Source organism: Cherax quadricarinatus, chromosome 46, assembly GCF_038502225.1.
Source record: "Cherax quadricarinatus isolate ZL_2023a chromosome 46, ASM3850222v1, whole genome shotgun sequence".
Taxonomy (NCBI): Eukaryota; Metazoa; Arthropoda; class Malacostraca; order Decapoda; family Parastacidae; genus Cherax; species Cherax quadricarinatus.
The window spans coordinates 8107203-8133948 of NC_091337.1; the positions used below are offsets into that span (position 1 = coordinate 8107203).

The 26746-nt window shown below is 39.0% G+C and overlaps 2 protein-coding genes across 3 annotated transcripts in view; one reads left to right on the plus strand and one right to left on the minus strand.

The window, feature by feature from the left end:
* Noc2 (Nucleolar complex protein 2) overlaps positions 1–18968 on the plus strand; it is a 40111-nt gene extending 21143 nt beyond the window's left edge. For both annotated transcript variants that reach the window (XM_053788009.2, XM_053788010.2), the window contains 6 exons: positions 27–146; positions 3492–3623; positions 6530–6745; positions 12831–12986; positions 15019–15257; positions 16143–18968. In XM_053788009.2, coding sequence (XP_053643984.1) covers positions 27–146; positions 3492–3623; positions 6530–6745; positions 12831–12986; positions 15019–15257; positions 16143–16401 — 1122 coding nt within the window. In that variant the 3' untranslated portion in view covers positions 16402–18968. The remainder of the gene's footprint in view (positions 1–26; positions 147–3491; positions 3624–6529; positions 6746–12830; positions 12987–15018; positions 15258–16142) is intronic.
* LOC128696675 (ATP synthase subunit s, mitochondrial) overlaps positions 15774–26746 on the minus strand; it is a 28589-nt gene continuing 17616 nt past the window's right edge. The window contains exons 4-6 of the mRNA XM_070094484.1: positions 24473–24681; positions 23360–23522; positions 15774–20095 (exon numbers count right to left, since the gene is read on the minus strand). Of these exons, the coding sequence (XP_069950585.1) occupies positions 19942–20095; positions 23360–23522; positions 24473–24681 (526 nt within the window). The 3' untranslated portion in view covers positions 15774–19941. The remainder of the gene's footprint in view (positions 20096–23359; positions 23523–24472; positions 24682–26746) is intronic.

A 26746-nucleotide genomic window follows, 5' to 3' on the forward strand; every position in this document is an offset into this window, starting at 1 on the left:
AACTTATCAGCACTTTTATTACTCAGGAGCGTATTCAGCTCGTTTACAATTGGCAGTACATCCATTGTTTGCACATGTGGGCTGATCTTCTGGCCAAGACTCATCCTAGTACTGCCCTTCAGCCAATCATTTACCCTCTTACTCAGGTAAAACTTTTTTAATACATTGGCTTGTTACACTAAGTTAGTGATCCAGAGAAAACTCATTCACCATTGCTTATTATCTAGTTGTCTCCAGAAATGCATAGACCTCACAGTTCAAATAATTCTCTAAACTTCAACCTCCCCACCCATCTTTCTAAGTGCACTTGCACTTACCTCTAGAACTCCAGTCCAGTAAAATACAACTACATATAAATGTTTCATGTAATTTTTTGTGAACTTATCACTGTTCCTGTATTAACACTACACAGTTTTATCAAATATAAATATTTTATAATTATTATTAACACATCGGCCATTTCACACTAAGGCAGGATGACCCGAAAAAGAAAAACTTTCACCATCATTCACTGTAGTTTTATAACTGTAGTGTAAGCATGCCAGAGGCATGCTTACACTAGTTATAAAACTGCAACATTAACACCCCTCCTTCAGAGTGCAGACACTCTACTTCCCATCTCCAGGACTCAAGTCCGGCCTGCCAGTTTCCCTGAATCCCTTCATAAACGTTACCTTGCTTACACTTCAACAGTACATCAAGTCCTAAAAACTATTTGTCTCCATTCACTCTCTGTCTAACGTGCTCACGCACACTTCCTGGAAGTCCAAGCACCTCGCACACAAAACCCCCTTTACTCCCTCCCTCCAACCTTTCCTAGGCTGAGCCCTACTCTGCCTTCCCTCCACTACAGATTTGTATACTCTCGAAGCCATTCTATTTCATTCCATCCTCTCTACATGTCCAAACCATCTCAGAAACCCCTCCTCAGCCCTCTAGATAATAGTTTTGGTAATCCCACAACTCCTAATCTCTAAGCTACGGATTCTCTGCATTATATTCACACCACACATTGCCCTCAGACGTGACATCTCCACTTCCTCCAGCCTTCTCCTTGTTGTACCATTCACCACCCATGCCTCACACCCATACAAGAGCATTGGTATAACTATACTCTCATACATTCCCCTCTTTGCTTTCATGGATAAAGTTCTTTGTCTCCACAGACTCCTTAGTGCACCACTCGCCTTTTTCCCCTCGTCAATTCTATGATTCACCTTATCCTTCATAGACCCATCTGCTGACACGTCCACTACCAAATATCTGAACACATTCACCTCCTCCATACTCTCTCCCTCCAATCTGATATCCAATCTTCCGTTACCTAATTTTTTTGTTATCCTCATCACCTTCTCTTTCCTATACAGTGGCACCTTGGGATACGAACAGCTCAAAACACGAACAATTATGTAAGTGTATTTATGTAAGTGCTTTTGTAAGTGTATTTTTGGGGTCTGAAACGGATTAATCTAATTTATATTATTCCTTATGGGAACAAATTCGTTTGGTATCAGCACTCGAACAACCTTCTGGAATGAAATAAGTTCGTATCCTGATGTATCACTGTATTCACTTTTAACTTCCTTCTTTTACATACCCTACCAAACTCATCAACCAACCTCTGTAAATTCTCTTCAGAATCTCTTAAAAATGCAGTGTCATCAGCAAAGAGCAACTGTGACACCTCCCACTTTGGTTTTTTTGGTTTTTTTCTAGCATCTGCTAGAAAAATGACAGGATGGATAATGAGAACCTTCAAAACTAGGGAGGCCAAGCCCATGATGACACTCTTCAGGTCACTTGTTCTATCTAGGCTGGAATATTGCTGCACACTAACAGCACCTTTCAAGGCAGGTGAAATTGCCGACCTAGAAAATGTACAGAGAACTTTCACGGCGCGCATAACGGAGATAAAACACCTCAATTATTGGGAGCGCTTGAGGTTCCTAAACCTGTATTCCCTGGAACGCAGGAGGGAGAGATACATGATTATATACACCTGGAAAATCCTAGAGGGACTAGTACCGAACTTGCACACGAAAATCACCCACTACGAAAGCAAAAGACTTGGCAGACGATGCACCATCCCCCCAATGAAAAGCAGGGGTGTCACTAGCACGTTAAGAGACCATACAATAAGTGTCAGGGGCCCGAGACTGTTCAACTGCCTCCCAGCACACATAAGGGGGATTACCAACAGACCCCTGGCAGTCTTCAAACTGGCACTGGACAAGCACCTAAAGTCAGTTCCGGATCAGCCGGGCTGTGGCTCGTATGTTGGTTTGCATGCAGCCAGCAGCAACAGCCTGGTTGATCAGGCTCTGATCCACCAGGAGGCCTGGTCTCAGACCGGGCCGCGGGGGCGTTGACCCCCGGAACTCTCTCCAGGTAAACCCCACACCTCTTGCTAACACCCGAGCATTCACTTCTCTTATTACTCCATCTATAAATATATTGAACAACCATGGTGACATCACACATCCCTGTCTAAGGCCTACTTTTACTGGGAAATAATCCCCCTCTCTCCTACATACTCTAACCTGAGCCTCAATATCCTCGTAAAACTTCTCACTGCCTTCAGTAACCTATCTCCTATTCCATACATTTGCAACATCTGCCACATTGCCCCCCCTATCGTATGCCTTTACCAAATCCATAAATGCCCATTGATGTTTCCTTTCAGTTTAAATAATGATTCATCCTTTTTTTCATGGTTGGGTGATTGGAATTAAACTATATTATCTGGGTTTGTGATCATATATAGGTATTAAAATACACCTACCATCTGACTTACGACCTGCTCGACTTACGACCACTCAACTTATGACCGTGTTTTTTTTTTTGCCAAATTTCTGGGGAACAAACAACTATTTGTGTTGTACACAGTGTTTATCCTAAACCTTACAGTATAAAATACAGTACTAACAGCATAAAAAGTAAAGTAAAACATGAAATACCAAAATAAAACAAAATAAAGTCATTACAAAAATGTGATGTTGATATTCAGTAGTAAAGTTCGACTTGCGTCCATTTCGACTTATGACCGGTTTCTCAGAACCAAACTCGGTCGTAAGTCGGATGGTAGGTGTAAGTCAAATTATAAATTTTTAGTAAATTGTACCAACCCATTATTAACTGTCAGAAAGACACTATTCATCTTCCACAGTATTATGGCATATTTTTAACCTGCCAATAATTGCTTAGTTTTGATTCACCGCTATTTTAGTTTAGTTTTGGCTGTAGGTTTCAGTTGAAAAAATATAATTGTTTAAAGTTAAATTGCATATATTTTGTATTAAAAATAATGTCTAGGAGCAACAACACTTGTCTACAGATGATAAAAGGAAAAAAAATCTGCTGAGAGCAATAGGTATAGCTAATTGATGATTTACTTTATAAACTATCAGAAAGAATAAAAGAAGGAAATTTTACTGATATTCTTGACTTAGTGATGAAAAGTTTGTAGCACATTAATTTTATTTTAATTTCAGGTTGCTTTGGGAACAATGAAACTTCAACCAACACCCTCATTTTATCCACTAGTATTCCATGTCTGTGGAATCTTGACAGAACTCTCAAAAAAAACTGGTAATTTCATACCAGTTCTTCCTTTCTTACTTGAGGTATGTATGTTACATTAATAATGATAAAACTATTTCCCAAGATTCTTTACGTTAATTACAATAGTAATATCCGTGTTAATATGATGGGTATTGTAAACTCTGGTTGTTGAGGAAGACTGAATATATTAGGTAAAAAATTGTCATCCTGAGTGCTACCCCTTACATATCAGCATTGGCCTTGGGTAGGTATGCTAAAATTTATGGGTACCACTGATTGCAGTAAGTTGCTGTGATGTTAAAATTTGTAATATCCTGCACCAAAAACCCATGATCATGGAATGACCCAAGTCATAGATCAGTCATTAGGGTGGAATATACTTGGGCAACAGCATCAATTTTAGCAGAAAACAAGGAATGCGATATTTACTTAACATTTCAGCTCTACTTGCAACTCTCCATATTTTTTATTTATTTCATAGAGTGCTGAACCTGTAGGGGGTCATACAATGCCTTGGGGACTGGAAGGCAATTTGAGTCAATCAAAGGAAAGAGGGGAAAGTCACTCAGAGAGCCCCACTACTGATCTCCATCTACCACCTTACCTGATAATCTTTCAACAGACATGCAATAAAAAGATACTCCCCCTTTCTGCTTCTTTCTGTCCTTTGAACAACCACAGCACAAGTCTAAGGAATATCAAAATCATTTAACAAAATGCCATTTTGTATTGACGCTATCACTCGCACATGTGTCATCACATGTAGACTATGGCTGTATGCAGCTGGGACAAGCGGCTTCTTTATTACAAGTCATAGTACTAAGTGAAGCCATAGGCTATCCTCTGACTAGTTCTGCAGCACATTTTGGTCTGCCACAGACCTTAATAATAGGTACAGTTCTGTAGGAAGACTGTCAACTCACATCAAAAGTTTGGAAATTTTCTACAGAGCACAGGCAGGGAGAGATGTGAATGATCTATAAGACTTGTGGCCTGACAGCTAGGGAAGTTGGAGCTCAACTATTGAAAATAAATGTGGTTCCTTGTGAGAGGAAATACAGTGGACCCCCGGTTAACGATATTTTTTCACTCCAGAAGTATGTTCAGGTGCCAGTACTGACCGAATTTGTTCCCATAAGAAATATTGTGAAGTAGATTAGTCCATTTCAGACCCCCAAACATACACATACAAACGCACTTACATAAATACACTTACATAATTGGTCACATTCGGAGGTAATCATTATGCGGGGGTCCACTGTACAGTGGAACCTCGACTTACGAAAGCCTCATCTTACGATAAAATCGACTTACGAAGCTTTTCAGCGTAAAAATTTTATCCTGACCTACGATGAAAAACTCGACTTATATCATTTGTCCCGAACGCGGCCGTCTGGCCTGAGCGCCTCAGCTAAGCTAGTGTGACATTGTTTACAAGCCAGGGGGGATGGTTGCACGCATACATTCGATAAATTTTGTATTATTCCAGTGTTTTTAGTGCTTGTAACTGCTAAATAAGCCACCATGGGCCCGAAGCAAGCTTCTAATGCCAACCCTGTGGTAAAAAGGGTGAGAAATACTATCATACCATGGTCAGCTGCTGCTGCTGTAGCATCGTCAGCTGCTGCTGTACCACGGTCAACTGCTGCTGCACCACAGTCAGCTGTACTACTCGAAGATGTGAAGAGACTGTTGTTGGTGTGGCTTGTCGAGAATACCGAGAAACAATTAACCCCAGAGGGCTAGCCACCCAGGGTAACCCAAGAAAGTCAGTGTGTCATTGAGGACTATCTAACTTATTTCCATTGGGGTCCTTAATCTTGTCCCCCAGGATGCGACCCACACCAGTCGACTAACACCCAGGTGAACAGGAAAAAATGCCTGGAACTAGTGCTCATATTGGTGAATTTAAGGCCAGCAAAGGTTGGTTTGAGAGATTTAAGAATTGTAGTGGCATACACAGTGTGATAAGGCATGGCAAAGCTGAAAAATTAATCCCCCAGCAAGTGTTCAATTGTGACAAAACAGGCCTGTTCTGGAAGAAAATGCCAAACATGACCTACATTACTCAGGAGGAAAAGGCATTCCCAGGACACAAGCCTATGAAAGACAGGCTAACTTTCTTGTTTTGTTGTAATGCTAGTGGGGATTGCAAAGTGAAGCCTTTACTCATGTATCACTGAAAATCCCAGTGTGTTCAAGAAAAACAGTCTCATCACTCATCACTACATCTTCAATAAAGTTAAGTGTCATTTATCCTTCATTTAGTACAGTAGTACATGCACAATATATATTGTGCATGTATCCTTTTTGTGAGTAGGAAAATGTATATTTCATGTGGTAAAAAATTTGTTTTTTTTTTCATACTTTTGGGTGTCTGGAATGGATTAATTGGATTTCCATTATTTCTCATGGGAAAAATTAATTCAACTTACGATCACTTCGTCTAACGATGAGCTCTCTGGAACGGATTAATATCGTAAGTCAAGGGTCCACTGTAGTAGTTACAGAGGCACAAAATGGTAGGAAGGACCAGTATTTGCACAGGAAGAGACAAAACTAGTGGTTTCATTCCCAAATAGTTTATCATAACCTGACCCCTTGAGAGGCTTTTGATTTAAGGAATTGGATCTGACTTTTCCTTCCTTGGATTGAACTTGATTGCCTCCCATTCCTCCAGGTGCTGTATGACTCTTTTCCTCAGGACTGGTTCCATGGTCCTGGTGAGGGCTCTTGAGCTAAAGAATTGGACTTACCATTCCATTCCTTGAATTGAATCTAATTGCTTCCTGTTCCCCAACTGTAAAGACTCCTACAGGTTTAGTGCTTTTCCCTGAATAATGTATGGCCTCTGTGGGTTTAGCACTCCCCCATTAATGTAATAATTATCAGAAATTGAACACAGAAATTTTTGTATTTTAATCATTAATTCCATTTTAAAAATTCTTATTGTATTATTATTTTACAGATTTTGAACAAAGCTCATCTGGAAAAGAAACACAAAAAAGCTTCTATAAGACCATTTGACTGGTTATGTATGCTGAGGCTTTCAAGAGCTGAGATGTTGGAATCAGCATTCAAGGATGGGGTTGTTGGCCAAGTTTATGATGGTATACTTAATTACCTAAGTGTAGAAAGTGCATCCATTGGTTTCCCAGAACTGGTTGTGCCTGCCACTCTCCAGGTTGGTTAAATGAACTGTAATCTAATAGTATTATATAGTATAATATCCATGTCACAGTTGCTTTTTGCCAGTGATTTTGTGCTTTTCGGGAAATTCTGAAGAAACTGCAAAGGTTGGTGAACTAATTTGAGAGTGTATAAAAGAAGTGATGCAAGGAGGGAAGAGTATATGGAGAAAAAGAGAGAGGTTAAGAGAGTGGTGAAGCAATGTAAAAAGAGAGCAAATGAGAGAGTGGGTGAGATTAACAAGTTGAGGAAGCCTAGAGAACAAATGGATTTGTCAGGTAAAAATAGGGGAGGAGAGTTATTAAATGGAGAGTTAGAGGTATTGGGAAGATGGAGGGAATATTTTGAGGAATTGTTAAATGTTGATGAAGATTGGGAAGCTGTGATTTCATGTATAGGGCAAGGAGGAATAACATCTTGTAGGAGTGAGGAAGAGTCAATTGTGAGAGTGGGGGAAGTTTGTGAGGCAGTAGGTAAAATGAAAGGGGGTAAGGCAGCTGGGATTGATGGGATAAAGATAGAAATGTTAAAAGCAGGTGGGGATATAGTTTTGGAGTGGTTGGTGTTATTATTTAATAAATGTATGGAAGAGGGTAAGGTACGTAGGGATTGGCAGAAAGCATGCATAGCTCCTTTGTATAAAGGCAAAGGGGACAAAAGAGAGTGCAAAAATTATAGGGGGATAAGTCTGTTGAGTATACCTGGTAAAGTGTATGGTAGAGTTATTATTGAAAGAATTAAGAGTAAGACGGAGAATAGGATAGCAGATGAACAAGGAGGCTTTAGGAAAGGTAGGGGGGGTGTGGACCAGGTGTTTACAGTGAAAATATAAGTGAACAGTATTTAGATAAGGCTAAAGAGGTTTTTGTGGCATTTATGGATTCAGAAAAGGCGTATGACAGGGTGGATAGGGGGGCAATATGGCAGATGTTGCAGGTGTATGGTATAGGAGGTAGGTTACTGAAAGCAGTGAAGAGTTTTTACGAGGATAGTGAGGCTCAAGTTAGAGTATGTAGGAAAGAGGGAGATTATTTCCCAGTAAACGTAGGCCTTAGACAAGGATGTGTGATGTCACCGTGGTTGTTTAATATATTTATAGATGGGGTAGTAGGTAGTAGGTTGGTAGACAGCAACCACCCAGGGAGGTACTACCGTCCTGCCAAGTGAGTGTAAAACGAAAGCCTGTAATTGTTTTACATGATGGTAGGATTGCTGATGTCTTTTGTCTGTCTCATAAATATGCAAGATTACAGGCATGTCTTGCTACTTCTACTTACACTTAGGTCACACTACACATACATATACACATTTATTCATACACACTCATCTGAGTTTTCTTTGATTTTATCTTAATAGTTCTTGGTCTTATTAATTTTCCTTTTATATCCATGGGGAAGTGGAATAAGAATCTTTCCTCCGTAAGCCATGCGTGTTGTAAAAGTCAACTAAAATGCCGGGAACAATGGGCTAGTAACCCCTTTTCCTGTAAAGATTACTAAAAAGAATAAGAAGAAGAAAATTGTCAAAGTGGGAAGTCTGAATGTGCGTGGATGTTGTGCAGATGATAAGAAAGAGATGATTGTGGATGTTATGAATGAAAAGAAGCTGGATGTCCTGGCTTTAAGTGAAACAAAGCTGAAGGGGGTGGGAGAGTTTCAATGGAGAGGAATAAATGGGATTAGGTCAGGGGTTTCAAATAGAGTTAGAGCTAAAGAAGGAGTAGCAATAATGTTGAAGGATAAGCTATGGCAGGAAAAGAGGGACTATAAATGTATTAATTCAAGGATTATGTGGAGTAAAATAAAGATTGGATGTGAAAAGTGGGTTATAATAAGCGTGTATGCACCTGGAGAAGAGAGAAGTGTAGAGGAGAGAGAGAGATTTTGGGAAATGTTGAGTGAATGCGTGGGGAGTTTTGAATCAAGTGTGAGAGTAATGGTGGTTGGGGATTTCAATGCTAAAGTGGGTAAAAATGTTATGGAGGGAGTAGTAGGTAAATTTGGGGTGCCAGGGGTAAATGTAAATGGGGAGCCTTTAATTGAGCTATGTGTAGAAAGAAATTTGGTAATAAGTAATACATATTTTATGAAAAAGAGGATAAATAAATATACAAGGTATGATGTAGCACGTAATGAAAGTAGTTTATTAGATTATGTATTGGTGGATAAAAGGTTGATGGGTAGGCTCCAGGATGTACATGTTTATAGAGGGGCAACTGATATATCGGATCATTATTTAGTTGTAGCTACAGTTAGAGTAAGAGGTAGATGGGAAAAGAGGAAGGTGGCAACAACAAGTAAGAGGGAGGTGAAAGTGTATAAACTAAGGGAGGAGGAAGTTCGGGCGAGATATAAGCGACTATTGGCAGAAAGGTGGGATAGTGCAAAGATGAGTAATGGGGGGGTTGAAGAGGGTTGGAATAGTTTTAAAAATGCAGTATTAGAATGTGGGGCAGAAGTTTGTGGTTATAGGAGGGTGGGTGCAGGAGGAAAGAGGAGTGATTGGTGGAATGATGAAGTAAAGGGTGTGATAAAAGAGAAAAAGGTAGCTTATGAGAGGTTTTTACAAAGCAGAAGTGTTATAAGAAGAGCAGAATATATGGAGAGTAAAAGAAAGGTAAAGAGAGTGGTGAGAGAGTGCAAAAGGAGAGCAGATGATAGAGTGGGAGAGGCACTGTCAAGAAATTTTAATGAAAATAAGAAAAAATTTTGGAGTGAGTTAAACAAGTTAAGAAAGCCAAGGGAAAATATGGATTTGTCAGTTAAAAACAGAGTAGGGGAGTTAGTAGATGGGGAGATGGAGGTATTAGGTAGATGGCGAGAATATTTTGAGGAACTTTTAAATGTTAAGGAAGAAACAGAGGCAGTAATTTCATGCACTGGTCAGGGAGGTATACCATCTTTTAGGAGTGAAGAAGAGCAGAATGTAAGTGTGGGGGAGGTACGTGAGGCATTACGTAAAATGAAAGGGGGTAAAGCAGCTGGTACTGATGGGATCATGACAGAAATGTTAAAAGCAGGGGGGGATATAGTGTTGGAGTGGTTGGTACTTTTGTTCAATAAATGTATGAAAGAGGGGAAGGTACCTAGGGATTGGCGGAGAGCATGTATAGTCCCTTTATATAAAGGGAAAGGGGACAAAAGAGACTGTAAAAATTATAGAGGAATAAGCTTACTGAGTATACCAGGAAAAGTGTACGGTAGGGTTATAATTGAAAGAATTAGAGGTAAGACAGAATGTAGGATTGCGGATGAGCAAGGAGGTTTCAGAGTGGGTAGGGGATGTGTAGATCAAGTGTTTACATTGAAGCATATATGTGAACAGTATTTAGATAAAGGTAGGGAAGTTTTTATTGCATTTATGGATTTAGAAAAGGCATATGATAGAGTGGATAGAGGAGCAATGTGGCAGATGTTGCAAGTATATGGAATAGGTGGTAAGTTATTAAATGCTGTAAAGAGTTTTTATGAAGATAGTGAGGCTCAGGTTAGGGTGTGTAGAAGAGAGGGAGACTATTTCCCGGTAAAAGTAGGTCTTAGACAGGGATGTGTAATGTCACCATGGTTGTTTAATATATTTATAGATGGGGTTGTTAAGGAAGTAAATGCTAGGGTGTTTGGGAGAGGGGTGGGATTAAATTATGGGGAATCAAATTCAAAATGGGAATTGACACAGTTACTTTTTGCTGATGATACTGTGCTTATGGGAGATTCTAAAGAAAAATTGCAAAGGTTAGTGGATGAGTTTGGGAATGTGTGTAAAGGTAGAAAGTTGAAAGTGAACATAGAAAAGAGTAAGGTGATGAGGGTGTCAAATGATCTAGATAAAGAAAAATTGGATATCAAATTGGGGAGGAGGAGTATGGAAGAAGTGAATGTTTTCAGATACTTGGGAGTTGACGTGTCGGCGCATGGATTTATGAAGGATGAGGTTAATCATAGAATTGATGAGGGAAAAAAGGTGAGTGGTGCGTTGAGGTATATGTGGAGTCAAAAAACGTTATCTATGGAGGCAAAGAAGGGAATGTATGAAAGTATAGTAGTACCAACACTCTTATATGGGTGTGAAGCTTGGGTGGTAAATGCAGCAGCGAGGAGACGGTTGGAGGCAGTGGAGATGTCCTGTTTAAGGGCAATGTGTGGTGTAAATATTATGCAGAAAATTCGGAGTGTGGAAATTAGGAGAAGGTGTGGAGTTAATAAAAGTATTAGTCAGAGGGCAGAAGAGGGGTTGTTGAGGTGGTTTGGTCATTTAGAGAGAATGGATCAAAGTAGAATGACATGGAAAGCATATAAATCTATAGGGGAAGGAAGGCGGGGTAGGGGTCGTCCTCGAAAGGGTTGGAGAGAGGGGGTAAAGGAGGTTTTGTGGGTAAGGGGCTTGGACTTCCAGCAAGCGTGCGTGAGCGTGTTAGATAGGAGTGAATGGAGACGAATGGTACTTGGGACCTGACGATCTGTTGGAGTGTGAGCAGGGTAATATTTAGTGAAGGGATTCAGGGAAACCGGTTATTTTCATATAGTCGGACTTGAGTCCTGGAAATGGGAAGTACAATGCCTGCACTTTAAAGGAGGGGTTTGGGATATTGGCAGTTTGGAGGGATATGTTGTGTATCTTTATATGTGTATGCTTCTAGACTGTTGTATTCTGAGCACCTCTGCAAAAACAGTGATAATGTGCGAGTGTGGTGAAAGTGTTGAATGATGATGAAAGTATTTTCTTTTTGGGGATTTTCTTTCTTTTTTGGGTCACCCTGCCTCGGTGGGAGACGGCCGACTTGTTTAAAAAAAAAAAAAAAAAAAAAAGATGGGGTTGTAAGAGAAGTAAATGCGAGGGTCTTGGTAAGATGTGTGGAGTTAAAAGATAAAGAATCACACATAAAGTGGGAGTTGTCACAGTTGCTCTTTGCTGATGACACTGTGCTCTTGGGAGATTTTGAAGAGAAGTTGCAGAGGTTGGTGGATGAATTTGGTAGGGTATGTAAAAGAAGAAAATTAAAAGTGAATACAGGAAAGAGTAAGGTTATGAGGATAACAAAAAGATTAGGTGATGAAAGATTGGATATCAGATTGGAGGGAGAGAGTATGGAGGAGGTGAATGTATTCAGATTATTGGGAGTGGACGTGTCAGCGGATGGGTCTATGAAAGATGAGGTGAATCATAGAATTGATGAGGGGGAAAGGGTGAGCGGTACACTTAGGAGTCTGTGGAGACAAAGAACTTTGTCCTTGGAAGCAAAGAGGGGAATGTATGAGAGTATAGTTTTACCAATGCTCTTATATGGTTGTGAAGCATGGGTGATGAATGTTGCAGCGAGGAGAAGGCTGGAGGCAGTGGAGATGTCATGTCTGAGGGCAATGCGTGGTGTGAATATAATGCAGAGAATTCGTACTTTGGAAATTAGGAGGAGATGCGGGATTGCCAAAACTGTTGTCCAGAGGGCCGAGGAAGGGTTGTTGAGGTGGTTCGGACATGTAGAGAGAATGGAGCGAAACAGAATGACTCAAGAGTGTATCAGTCTGTAGTGGAAGGAAGGCGGAGTAGGGGTTGGCCTAGGAAAACTTGGAGGGAGCGGGTAAAGGAGGTTTTGTGTGCGAGGGGCTTGGACTTCCAGCGGGCATGCGTGAGCGTGTTTGATAGGAGTGAATGGAGACAAATGGCTTTTAATACTTGACGTGCTGTTGGAGTGTGAGCAAAGTAACATTTATGAAGGGTTTCAGGGAAACCGGCAGGCTGGACTTGAGTCCTGGAGATGGGAAGTACAGTGCCTGCACTCTGAAGGAGGGGTGTTAATGTTGCAGTTTAAAAACTGTAGTGTAAAGCACCCTTCTGGCAAGACAGTGATGGAGTGAATGATGGTGAAAGTTTTCTTTTTCAGGCCACCCTGCCTTGGTGGGAATCGGCCAGTGTGCTAATAATAATAAAAAAATAAAAGGAAATTATAAGTGAACATAGAATGTAACCATCCTGTTAATATACAGTACATTTTTTTTTTTTTTTTTTAGTTTAAATGATGTACCTTTATCAAAAATTGCTTGTAAGAGATTTAATTTCACCTTGATTAACATTACCTTTTACAGCTCAAGTCATTTATAAAGAAGTGCAAGGTACCAAACTATACCAAGAAAATGAAACAGCTGCTGGAGAAAATATATGAAAACCAAAATTTCATTGAATCAAAAAGAAAGGATGTTTCCTTTGGTATTGCAGATACGAAGCTTGTAAGAAATTGGGAGGTACGTTTTAGCAACTGTTATTAGTGAGAAGAGTATAAGAGGAAACATGAAGATATATGTTCATACATTGATTAAAACTACCTTTGTAGTATAAATACCTATCCAAAACATTACTGCCTGACACCCAATTGAAGCATTCTTATACTGTAAACTACTTTCAACAACTCGCAATGTTATATTCCTATAATATAATTTCAGTATTTACTATTGAACCTAGGTAGTAGGTTGGTAAACAGCAACTGCCCAGGGAGGTACTACCGTCCTGCCAAGTGAGTGTACAACGAAAACCTGTAATTGTTTTACATGATGGTAGGATTGCTGGTGTCTTTTGTCTGTCTCATAAACATGCAAGATTTCAGGTATGTCTTGTTACTTCTACTTGCACTTAGGTCACACTACACATACATGTACAAGCATATATATACACACCCCTCTAGGTATTCTTCTATTTTCTTTCTAGTTCTTGTTCTTGTTTATTTCCTCTTATCTCCATGGGTTTAGTGGAACAGAATTCTTCCTCCGTAAGCCATGCGTGTTGTAAGAGGCGACTAAAATGCCGGGAGCAGGGGGCTAGTAACCCCTTCTCCCGTATAAATTACTAAATTTAAGAGAAACCTTCGTTTTTCGTTTTGGGCCACCCTGCCTTGGTGGGATACGGCCGGTGTGTTGAAAGAAAGAAGATTTACTATTGAAACTATTGTAATCTGAGTAAAATTACTGTGTAATATAAATAAACAAGATGTACAACTTAAACAAACTATGTTCAGTTTCTTTAGTATTAAGTAGTCTGTAAGCCATTAAATTAAGTCTGCCCATAATGCCTAGGCATAATAGTGGCTCTCTTTGCACTGCAACTCATTTTTGCAATTTCATAATCTCAATATAATCTTGCAAGGAAATAAAAATTGATTGATTTTTTTTTTTTCAACAAGTTGGCCGTCTCCCACCGAGGCAGGGTGACCCAAAAAAGAAAGAAAATCCCCAAAAAGAAAATACTTTAATCATCATTCAACACTTTCACCACACTCACACATTATCACTGTTTTTGCAGAGGTGCTCAGATTACAACAGTTTAGAAGCATATACGTATAAAGATACACAACATATCCCTCCAAACTGCCAATATCCCAAATCCCTCCTTTAAAGTGCAGGCATTGTACTTCCCATTTCCAGGACTCAAGTCCGACTATATGAAAATAACCGGTTTCCCTGAATCCCTTCACTAAATATTACCCTGCTCACACTCCAACAGATCGTCAGGTCTCAAGTACGATTCGTCTCCATTCACTCCTATCTAACACGCTCACGCACGCTTGCTGGAAGTCCAAGCCCCTCGCCCACAAAATCTCCTTTACCCCCTGTCTCCAACTCTTTCGAGGACGACCCCTACCCCGCCTTCCTTTCCCTATAGATTTATATACTTTCCATGTCATTCTACTTTGGTCCATTCTCTCTAAATGACCAAACCACCTCAACAGCCCCTCTTCTGCCCTCTGACTAACACTTTTATTAATTCCACACCTTTTCCTAATTTCCACACTCCGAATTTTCTGCATAATATTTACACCACACATTGCCCTTAGACAGGACATCTCCACTGCCTCCAACCATCTCGCTACTGCATTTACCACCCAAGCTTCACACCCATATAAGAGTGTTGGTACTACTATACTTTCATACATTCCCTTCTTTGCCTCCATAGATAACTTTTTTTGACTCCACATATACCTCAATGCACCACTCACCTTTTTTCCCTCATGAATTCTATGATTAACCTCATCCTTCATAAATCCATAAATCAGTCACCCTGCCTTGGCAGGAGATAGCCACTATTAAAAACCAATGAGAGCATAAGTTTTTCTACTAGTATCTTAGAAGCCTTTAAATTGCATTTAAAGCATGAAAATATATTAGCTTAAGGGTTATGATTTTATAAGCTTCCAACTTATTTTAGTCAAACTGTACATTTTTTTTTTAAGTACTGAAAGGACAGTTTTAGCACATTTGGCTAATTTTTAAACTATGTTTACAGATTTCAGTTAAACAGACAGGCACTCCCATTGCTACCTATCATGCCAGTTGGCAAAAAACCCGGGAAAAAGAATATTTAAGGCGTATTTCCAACCGTGTAGAAATGGACGATTACAATCTTCCTGTGGTGAAGAAACGAGAATTACTGGAGAAGCAAAAGGCTAAAGATAAAGATGAGTTTAAGGAGCTCTTTGCATCGGATGATGATGATGATAATGAAGATATAAGCGATGAAACAAGGTAATTTTAATTTTATATTGTAAAAGAAATTAACTAAAGAATAAACCAGAGACTGCCTTAGGCTCAGCTCAAAACTAGACTGCCTTAGACTCGACTCAGCTCCATAGACTGCCCACTAATATTTCTCTGAAATAGAAATTTTCTTTAGTGCCCCTCCTAGTGCAGTTTACAATTTAAATTAAAAAAATTAGACAAGCAATTTTGATTAATGGATTTAGTCAAGATACAAAGCATTGAAATTTCTGGAAACCATAGTTCTCGTGGAGTACCTTTTAGTCGTAGGATTAAAAGTTCAACAGTTGACCCTCTGTGGGATAGCCTGAAAAAAAAAAATTAATGTGTGTGTGTGTGGGGGGGTAGAAGTGTTTGGAAAATGTGATTTTCTGGTAGTCATTTTGATTTCCTGTTTTGAATCCTAAGTAAGCAGACTTTTCCAGGATGAGAATTAGATCAGGGGTAGCCTGATTTAGTCCAGCCTTATGAATGAAAACAAAGAGGATGATAAGAATTGTAGGATTTACTTAATTTTTTATTATTTTTTGTAACATGATAATGAAGTTGTCTAATTAGGCTTAAAATATTGCATTTCAACACCATTTAAAGATAACATATTATTTGTCACCTATCTTTTTTGTAAGATGTCACAATTGTTGTCTCCTTCCTCATGGTCAGTTTAAGGTTTAAATAGAGATACTGCATTATGTCTTTAACAATAATGTTTTAAATTTATTTTATGAGTATTTGTAGACTATCATACATACCCATTTTGTTAATTTCACACACCTTTTTGTTTAACCCTTTCTTTAAACAACTGTATATATAAATGTCAAAAAACTGATGAAATTACTTGTTGACTATTTCCATTTATTAATATATCTTTTTCAGATTCCTGTTGAAGAATGAATCCACTAAACACATTAAATCAAAAATAAATAATGATTTAGATGATGTCCATGATAATATGACCCAAGAGGAAAAATATATAGATGAAACAGGTGAACCACCAGTAAAGAAAAGAAGGGGTATAGCACAAAATGAAGATGTGGACAACATCTTTACTCATGACGATGATGATATTGTGAAAGAGATGAATCTGTCGGACTTTGAATCTGATGATTTTGGAGGTAATACAAATAGTAATTAGTTTTAGTATACACTATTTGCATAAACATATATGTGACATTTTGTTACAAAGTAACTTATTATTATTAGAGATGGTCTTATGTTAAAGACAGTTCTTATAAATTTGTTTTATATTTTGAGGAAATTTACTGTTAAGCAGTAGTTGTTGCATAATTCAGTACTATAAAGATGTTTCCTTTGTGTATATATATTCCCATGGAGGATTAGGCCAAATCATCTGTTTGAAAAAATAGGTGACTGCCTTAGAATGTGCCATTGGCCTCTCCATAGCATAATCACTTCCTTAGAGGGTTTGTTGGTAACAAGCTCTTGGTTACCTGTAGTCGGTTTTAGGGATCACCTCCACTGTGGCCTGGTGCCAGACCAGGACTCCTGATCAACCAGGCTGTTGGTGTACACCACTGTATGCTCTACAGCCTGGCTAATAAGGAACTTATCAAGTTCTCTCTTAAACACAGCTGAGGGTGTGTTGGTACTTTTTACACATGAAGGAAATTAACAAACTCCTAGCTGTTTTAAAGAGGGAACCTGATAAGTTCTTGATCACCCAGCCAGTGGTGTATACATTGGTCTGGGTGGAGTTGGCATCAGTAGCCAGTCCTGGTTGGACCAACCCATACCTTTGAAGAGTTTCAAGAGTGTTTATCTACTCTGAGCCCGGCCATGGCCAGGCTCGTCTGGCAGCGGTGATCCCTGCAACTACAGGCACTGTAAAGAGCTTGTTACAAGGAAGTGATTATGCTATGAAAAGCCTAAAAGCTCACCCTGAGGCAATCATCTATAATAAGGTTAAACAAAGTAAGATTTATTAAACCAATATTTAATTATATTTATTTTTTTTGGATAAAGAAATGGTAGAGGCAGCATTAATTATATAATTTATATTAAGCACTAAACCCATGTGGGCCATTCAACACAAGACATGGTGGTGGCTTGATCCACCATCTGCTAAGCGCCAGACAGACGCGCTTCCTATCTGTACTCACCTACATAGGCGGCATTAAGCCAACTCATGACAAAGCACAATGTCAGCCCTTAACATAACATTTCACTAGAGATTTTTCAAGTTATAGGCTGGCCAGCCAGGAGATGTGGAAAGGCCTAAAGTCATATAACTGGGTTATTGCAGTAGAATAAGGGAAAGTGATTTAGTGAGCACAAAAGTGGCTCGAGTTTGCTCTGTAGTGTTACATAACAGCTTGCATAAAGGCAACTTTACACTTTTTGTTTTCCCGAGCATTTCATCTTTGTGTAACAATAATTGAGCTTTTGCATACACGTGCATTTTTCTACGAGTTAAGATCACATTCCTTTACCATGCCAAATTTGTTGCACCTGACAAGGAATGATGCAAACTCTGGCCACGATAGATGTGAATATAGGGTCTAGTGAGGGATATCACTGCCACACAAGTTTTAATTTTAGAGAGGATGAATGGAATTGTCTCACCATTAGAGATGGGAGAACCATATACCTACAAGCTGCAATCAAATGCTGATGAAACCAATACCAGTAAGGCTGTCAGAGATATTACTGCACTCTGAGTATTGCTGAAAACCCTGTAGACTCAGAAAGACTTCAACTAAAATACCATGCATGGTTAGCAAGGAAGTGTTTAAGATTATTTCTCTTGGTGGTTTTTCCGTGGACACTAAATTTGAGTGTGCTGCCATCTTATAGTAGAACACTGAGGAAGGGAAGAGACCTCAGTTTCCTCCAGGGTAACTGTCAAGAGGGTTCCACATTGTTGAGTCAGTGACGGACTTGACAGTGTGGAACCTTCTATATGGTTTACCCTTGCAGGGAAAGAAGTCTGTCCCCCTACCTTGATGATCAATCACTCAAAAACTAACATTCAAAATCTACAAGAAATCCACCAATAAGGATGACAGCTGACCCAACATGATAGAGGGGAGAGAAAAAAAAAAAAAAGGTTCTGAGTGGGTTCTTCAGATTCAACAGGGTTTTAGCAATTTTTTCATAGAGATGCCACTACACCAACAGCGTTGCCAGGCTTAGCACAACTTATCCTGGAAATCACAGGTAAGATTGCTGCTGCAATAGCACCCATCCCCCCATAAAATGTAAGCTGATGTAGCAGTGGTATCTCCTAAAACTTGTGAAGTGCAGAAAATTCTGCATAGGGTAGTAGGTCTGTGAACTTAATGACTTGTAGAACACAAACCTGGAAATAAGTGCATAGTACATAAACCAAGAAAACAGACAATAGACTGGAACAAAACCTACTGACCCTGTCCTCATGTTACACGAGCATAGGGTCAGTAGGAAGTGCAAAATCAAGGCAGTTTCAAATTTTACACTTGCTAAATCACTTTCCATATTATGTTGCCAATCTTCACGTGTGCAACAGCTTACATCATATGGCCCAGGTCCATACCTTCACCCTGGACAGCCTATACAATTAATAGCTAACACATTTCCTGTATAACTGGAATTTTTTATTTAAGTGAAATGATGTTATAGTATAGTGTTATGCTATTTCAAATCTTTGTTGCATTTTTATAATCCCACTGTAACATTAGCTAATAAATTACGAAGTCAGAAAAACCAGAGTTTCAACTTGTCCAGCATGGGTTTGGTGCACTTTTGTGATTAACACAAGCTGTATTACACATACAAAGGGTCACTATGAATTCTACAAGGCATTTGATACCCCCACAAGAAGCTGGGGCAAAAGTTTGGTGCAAACAGGAATAACAGGTCTGCCAAAGAGTTGTCAGAATGGAGAAATAGTAGCAGGTTTCTGCAAGGATCAGTCTGATTGCAAGTGGTTACTTAAATCCAGCCCCAGCAAGTACAAGATAATGAAGACTAGGGACATGAAGTACTAAATGCAGGGACAGACGCTGCAGACTTTGCTCAGAGAGAGACTTAGGGGTAAGCCAGAGGTCCACATTGACTGAATGACCTCTTCAAAGAGTAGCCTTCAGAAATCTTAAGTCACTATGGGCACTTTATACAACATACAGCAGGCCTATCTTGGAGTATGGAACCCACACTTGAAAAAGCATGTTAAGAAACTGGAGAAAGTACAGAAGACTTGCACCTCATACTCTAGTTCTAGAACAAGAAGCTAACACTAATGACGGACAGAAGAACCATGGGAAACAACATACAAAATACTAAGAGGAATTGATAAGGTGGACAGGAACAGGCTGAGAGGTGAGAAACAGGTATTCAGGGACACAACCAATGAAGACAAACGAGCCACAAGGATGTCAGGAAATATTTCTTCATTCTTAGAATGGTGGAAAAATAGAGATGGGCTCTACATTGTTTGAAGAGTAGGTACAACAGAGCCCATGAAGCTAGGAGGGAGTGAATCTCACAAACGGCAAGTTGAGAGGTGGGACCCAGAAGTTAACTCAACCTCTGCAACTACAGATAAGAGTACACAAACTAAGAAAATATTACTCCAATAAATATTTTATATACAATAAAGACTAATAGTAATATATTCCCTTTACATACAATTATTCTAAAATACAACTAATATATACATGTCATTTTCACATATACATCACTTGTCTTCTGTTTTTAAACTTGGATCATCTCTGGCAAGGGCATATGGAAATACAATAGTACAGTGTGGTAGAGCCTTTTGTAATTCTTGAAGTAAGGCATCTTTGTTGTTTATCTCTGGGAGGTCATACAGAAGAAGATTTTCTAAGTTTCTGTAAAAAAAATAATGCATGTACAAAAATGTGTAAGTAAAGGCAAACTTCTACATTATGTCTTAAAAAATTTAACCTGTAGGGAAAATTTATATTACATATTCATGACTCAAAAGTTGTTACTGACCTCTGTGTTATAAAATTGTAGATAAGTGTTATTAAGCCTAATTTAATGGGTACCTCAACCCAAAAAGAACATTTTAAAAAATTTTCTTAATTTAACTAGAAATGAAAAAATTAACTCACAGGGATACTTATGTAAGTATCCACATGAGCTAATTACTGGTACACCTGTATCCAGTTGTACCAGTAATTTTTTAACAAGTTAACTGAAGGATAATGCTTGAGATTGGTAATTTGCATTTTATAACTGGGTAAAGGAGCTGTACAATCCTATGGGCTAAATGCTTTCCATGATGATAATTGCAAGGATGAAGGCATGCTCATACATTATTATAAGAGGGAAGAACTAAACCTTTACGGATCATACAATGCATGGGGAAATGGGAGGTGGTCAGATTTTATCAAAGTGGAGGGCTGCTCCATTTCCCTAGATAAAAAGCTCTTCACTGTTATGAAGGCATGTCCCTTGAAGGCAAGCCCACACAGAGAACATGCTATCTGCTTCACAGTTCATGCCTGCAAGCCACTACTAAAAATATATCATGTAGCCCTGATTGGTAACTCTTTGACACCCTTTGACTTACATAGCACCATTTCTATGCCTCTTCCTCTGTAGTAGGAACAGTATCGGAAGTGTGCAACAGGCTTCAGTTGAAATGAATCAATCACTTTCACTGACATGGCTATGACATGTTGGCTGAACCTTCACCTGGTATTTTTACATTATCTGTTTTATGACAGGTAAATGGAAATTGGCCAATTTTGGTGTTTGTCCTATTTTCACCTGGAGCAAATTGTATGCATTTAGCACTGCAACATCCAACAGCTGGAAAAACAATTTCATATACCACTTCCAACTCCTACTGAGATATTCGACAGACACAATTTGTATGATTTGTTTACCAAAGGCATACTGTTGTATTCAATGACTAAGTGGTTTCACAATGGGTTAATGCCTACCAGTCAACTTTTCTACCTTGCTTCATTTGATGCCTGTGCATGGTCAACTGTGCTACATTTCTTTTGTCATGCCATCGAAATACCATCATATCATTAGTATAAAATACCTGCACTTCATTGGTATCAATGATTTTATGAATGACAGCATGTTTTCTATTTCCTCTCACTGTTCCACACATCTAAATTCACGACTCACGAAATCGTAATAACACGATTGCAAACAAACCATACCACGGGTGGGGTTTGAACCCGCGGTCAGAGTGTCTCAAAATTCCAGACTGTCACGTTAGCCACTGGGCCAGCTAACGCGACTGTCTGGAGTTTTGAGACTCTCTGACCATGGGTTCAAACCCCACCCGTGGTATGGTTTGTTTGCAATCGTGTCATTACGATTTTGTGAGTCATGTTGACAGCTTTGAGGGGACTTGAGCTAGAGTTCGTCACGGCCATGCTAGCGGGAGATTCGGCTGTAAAAACTTGCATTTGTGGACACACTGGTGCCTTTGCTAACCTTCCTATGGTGCAGAAATATACCTAGTTGGACGAATCTTATTGAAGCTAGCTGGCCCAGTGCCTAACGCGACCATTTGGAGTTTTGAGGCTCTCTGACTGCGGGTTCAAACCCCACCCATGGTATGGTTTATCTAAATTCACCTTGTGGAAATCGCAAAAATAAGGGCTTGTGTAACAATTATCTGTGAAAAGGGTATTTTTCTTGCCTAGATATGGCTCTCTCATATTCCTCACAAGTGCACCAGAGAGTACTAACATACAATGACACAACACTATACCAATTTTGCAATCACACATCACAAAAAGTTTGATACCAAACAAATGTCGTTTGCTTGGTATATACAGCCTCTCCTCACTTAGCGAAGTATTCATTTACCACCTACTCGGATTTATGATGAACTCTCTGACCAGTATGCATACCTAAATAATGTATATTAGAGCTGATTTCCTCTATTCTGTTTATTACAATATACAGTACACTACTGTATAAACATTTAAAAATATACTAAAAATGTTATAAATGATGAAAAGGTGACATTAAAACAATATCAAAGATGGATGACACAAACCCACTACCATTATAGTATGCTCCTCATTTTGAGATGAATTCGTTTACTGATGTGATCTTAGGAACAGAACTCCGTCATTAAGTGAGGAGAGGCTGTATTACCTGAAGGATAGTCTTCCCTTGAATAAAATTGGAGACTCATCTACAACAATGTTCTTGAATGGATAAAGGTACTTGCTTAATTTATGCTTCAGGCACATAAGCCATTACCTTACTTTGTAGAACAATTTCTCTCTCTGGGAACTGCTTTTATCAGAGAAAAACTGGTGTTGCTATAAGTGTGTGTATTCCAATACTTAGTAGATATACATGTACTGTATTATTCCTAAGGGTGTGTGGCATCAGCTAGGAAATCTTATCAATTCTTTCATGTCTTTTAACCCTTTCATTGTCACGTCCCCCCAAATTAAAAGTGCTCAGTGTCTACATTTAAAAAGAAAATCTGAAATGGTAGAGAATCTTTTACCGAAGGTAATGACACCAAAAATCTGAAATCTGAAGGAAAATTTGCAGAATTATGCAGGTGTAAAGTTAGCAGTTTGGGTGCAGGATCACTATGCAATAACATATTTGTATTTCTATATTATCTCAAAATTCTGTCATGGTCTCTTTTCAAGGGAGGTTCCTTGATGCTGGTGAGGGACTCTTGATCTAAGAAACTAAACCTGTGCTCAAACTCCTTGAATTGAGTCTGAATGCCTTCCATTCTCTCAGCTACTGTATGACCCCTATGGGTTTAGTGCTCCATATGAATGTAAGAATAATAATGTGTCAGTCTTAAAAATCTTGAATATTTAAGATATATATAATTTAACCAGTTCATTACTATACTGTACAACCCATCAGTGTTTTTAATGTCATTTATTTGATTACCTGCAACCAACTCTGGCTTATTTAAATTTGTATTTTTCCATAATGAGCTACATTTCATTAAAGGCTTCAACACCTGTAACAGTCAATTTAATGATCCATTAGCTTATTTACTGATTGTGTGAAGCTTGAAATTATTTATAAACTGTTAACACTAACATTTAAAACTTGCCAGATAGCTTTAAGATTAACCTAAATGGATAGGCTTAAGCTGGTAAGATAATACTCACTTCAACTTCACCAGCTGTCTCAGTCCATTTGTAGTAACATTACCACATGAAGATATCTGAAGATCTTTAAGAGAGTCCCTTAACAGTGGCAAATGGCTCAGTCCTTCATCATCAAGATACGAAGCCTTGTGAAACACTATACGACGAATATGCTTGCAACCCCCTGCCATGTTCAAAAATCAAAATAAATAACAGCTTTCTGGAACTTTCAAAATTATGTAAATTTGCATAAAGTTTAATGACATCCCTCATACAACAAATGTTAAAGAGTGAGAAAAGTGAACAGTTAAAAAAAAAAAAATGGCGATAAACAGAAGCAAATCCCTGATGCCACATCTATTTACAAGGAAAGGTAATTCTAACGAGTCAACAAAACTTGTTTTCAGCAAATTTTGCTGAGAATAAAAAAAGTTTTGGAGAAAGATAAATTGAGAAAGCCTGAGGAGCAAATGGACCTGGCAGTTAAGTGGCTTTTAATGGACATGTTGGAGTGTGACAAGATAGCATTTATGAAAGGATTCAGGGAAAATGGTTAGCCAGATTTGAATTTTGGAGGAGTGGTAGTGCTGGCACTCTAAAGGAGAGGGTGAGGATGTTGGAGTTGGGGAGGGGGTTAGGTAAGCTGAACTGTGACATCAGCACACTTCTTGCAAGCCTGTGACTGAACTTCCAAATGAATGATGGTGACTTTTTTTTTTTTTCATTTTTTTTTTACTTGATCTCCCAGCCTTAGTGGGAGATGGCCACTGAGGTAAAAAAAAAAAAAATACAGATGGAGTAATTTCAAGGTAAAGATCAAAGTAAATGAGAAGAAATCTGACCTAGTGAGTCTGACTGAAACCAAACTGAAAAAAAACAAACACTATAAATTATATAGCATTCAAGATACTAGGAAGCATTCAAGATATGAGGAGGATTGGCAACACAGTAAACTATTTAACAGACTAATTGGGAAGCAGGTAGCCAGTAATGGCAAAAGCAATAAGACTAAGTAGACAGTATCATACAGCAGCCCAAGGGTACACAGGATGAGATTTCCTACAGCAATTAAATTCCCGAGACAAAAAAAAAAAATAATAATAAACAGGTATTTAAATATAGTACAGTACTTACTGAAATGAGGAAAGCCAATATGCATTATTGCAGAATCTGTGGCATCAACTTCTTCTATTTTTAATAACTTTTCACTCATTGCTGGCAGGGTATTATAATCTTTTGTCCATTTTTCACTGTTGTGCCATTTGACAAAGGCTCCACACCTTAGTAGCCATTCAGCACAGGCTCGATCAGGGCCTACTTCTTTAATTCTGCTTTCATCTACTCTGTTGAGTGATACCTCATGCAATAATTTAGGTTAAATGCAGAGGACAGTTAATTATTATTACAACACCATCATCAATTCCCTCACCTCACCAATACATTAATTCTTTTATCTATTTTATAATATGGACTGCTGTGTTTTAGCTCTTTCATTTATTATTACTGTGCATATTAACTATAACCCCATCCATTAAAGCCTTTGATACTATTCCATATTGTTATACACATGTATCAGAGTACAGTGGACCCTCGACGAACGATATTAATCCGTTCCTGAGAGCTCATCGTTAATCGAAATTATCGTTAGTCGAGTTAAATTTCCCCATAAGAAATAATGGAAATCAAATTAATCCGTTCCTGACACCCCAAAGTATTGAAAAAAAAAAATTTTACCATATGAAATATTAATTTTAATACAAACTGAAGAAGACAGTGGTGACGTGTACTTAGCTCTGTGAAGACCTGTTTGTGCGCTCTCTACGAATTGAAGCAAGATGCCCTCCATCGAACAACTTTACCAACAGCTTAAGGAAGAATTGAGGATGGCGAAGATGGAGATTCGGCGACTGACTGAGGAAAACAAGAAGATTCGTAGTAGTCCTCCTGTTTTGAGTCCTCAGGTCAAGAAAGGAAACTGGTCAGTGGCTGGACAGCAGGGAACGAAGTTGACGATCAAGAAGACGAATGGAAAGGTAGAAACGATGAAGAAGAAAGAGACTGCTGTGGAAACTGTTATGGAAACATCTAATGCTTTCTCCGTGCTACCCGACGAATGTGAGTCGACTACTGGGAACGTCACGACGAACGACACCAAGGAAGGTAAGAATATTGTTGTTGTTGGGGATAGCCAAGTTAGGTATATGGATAGGGCGTTCTGCTTGAAGGACAGGAGTAGGAGACAGAGAGTTTGCTTTCCTGGGGCTGGGATGGAGGATATTGTTAGCCGTCTGGATGACATCATGAGAGGTAATGGGAGCAATCCTATTATCTGTCTCAGTGCTGGAGGCAACGATGTTGGCAGACGTAGGAGTGAAGACCTGATTAGCAGGTATAGGTCAGCAATAGAAATAATTAGGAGGAAGGGTGGGAACCTTGTCATATGTGGTATTTTGCCAAGGAGAGGAGTTGGAAATGAATGGTTGTCCAGGGGAATTGGTGTCAATTGCTGGCTGGACAAATACTGTAAGGAAAATGCGGTAACATTCATTGACAACTGGGACCTCTTATATGGCAGAAATGACATGTATGCCAGGGATGGGGTTCACTTATCTAGGTCTGGGGTGGGAGCACTGGCAACTGCAGTGGAGGGAGCTGTTAGGACTTTAATTAAACTAGGAATAGTTAGTGGTATGGGTTTTGGCAGAAAAACAGTGGAGTCCCAGTGTAGTAATATTATGAGTTCTAGGAGAACTAGTAATAAGCAGAACGAGGTAGATATTGAAAAGCCAGTGACATTGGGTGATAAGGACAATAATAGGTTTAGTAGAAAAACAGAAATGAGCAGGAAGGGTAAAGAGAAAGGAGAGTCTTTCAATGTTTATTATGCTAATAGCCGTAGTGCTAGGAATAAGATGGACGAGTTGAGATTAGTTGCTAGTGCAAGTAACATTGATGTATTTGCCTTAACTGAGACGTGGTTTAATTCAAAAAGTCGGGACATGCCTGCGGAATGTCACATTCAGGGTTTTAAATTGTTCCAAGTAGATAGAAGTATCGGGAAGGGGGGTGGGGTGGCATTGTATGTCCGAGATCGCTTGAACTGTTGCATAAAAACGGGTATTAAGTCTGAAGTAACACATACAGAGTCTGTTTGGATAGAATTTTCAGAGGGGCATGAAAAACTGATTTTAGGAGTGATATACCGTCCCCCAAACTTAGATAGGGACCAAGGGAGACTACTATGGGAGGAAATTGTTAAGGCCACAAGGCACGATAATGTAGTAATTCTAGGAGACTTTAACTTTAGTCATATTGATTGGAATTTCTTGACTGGGAATTTAGAATCATACGACTTCTTAGAAGTAGTTCAGGATTGTTTTTTGAAGCAGTTTGTGACAGAACCTACAA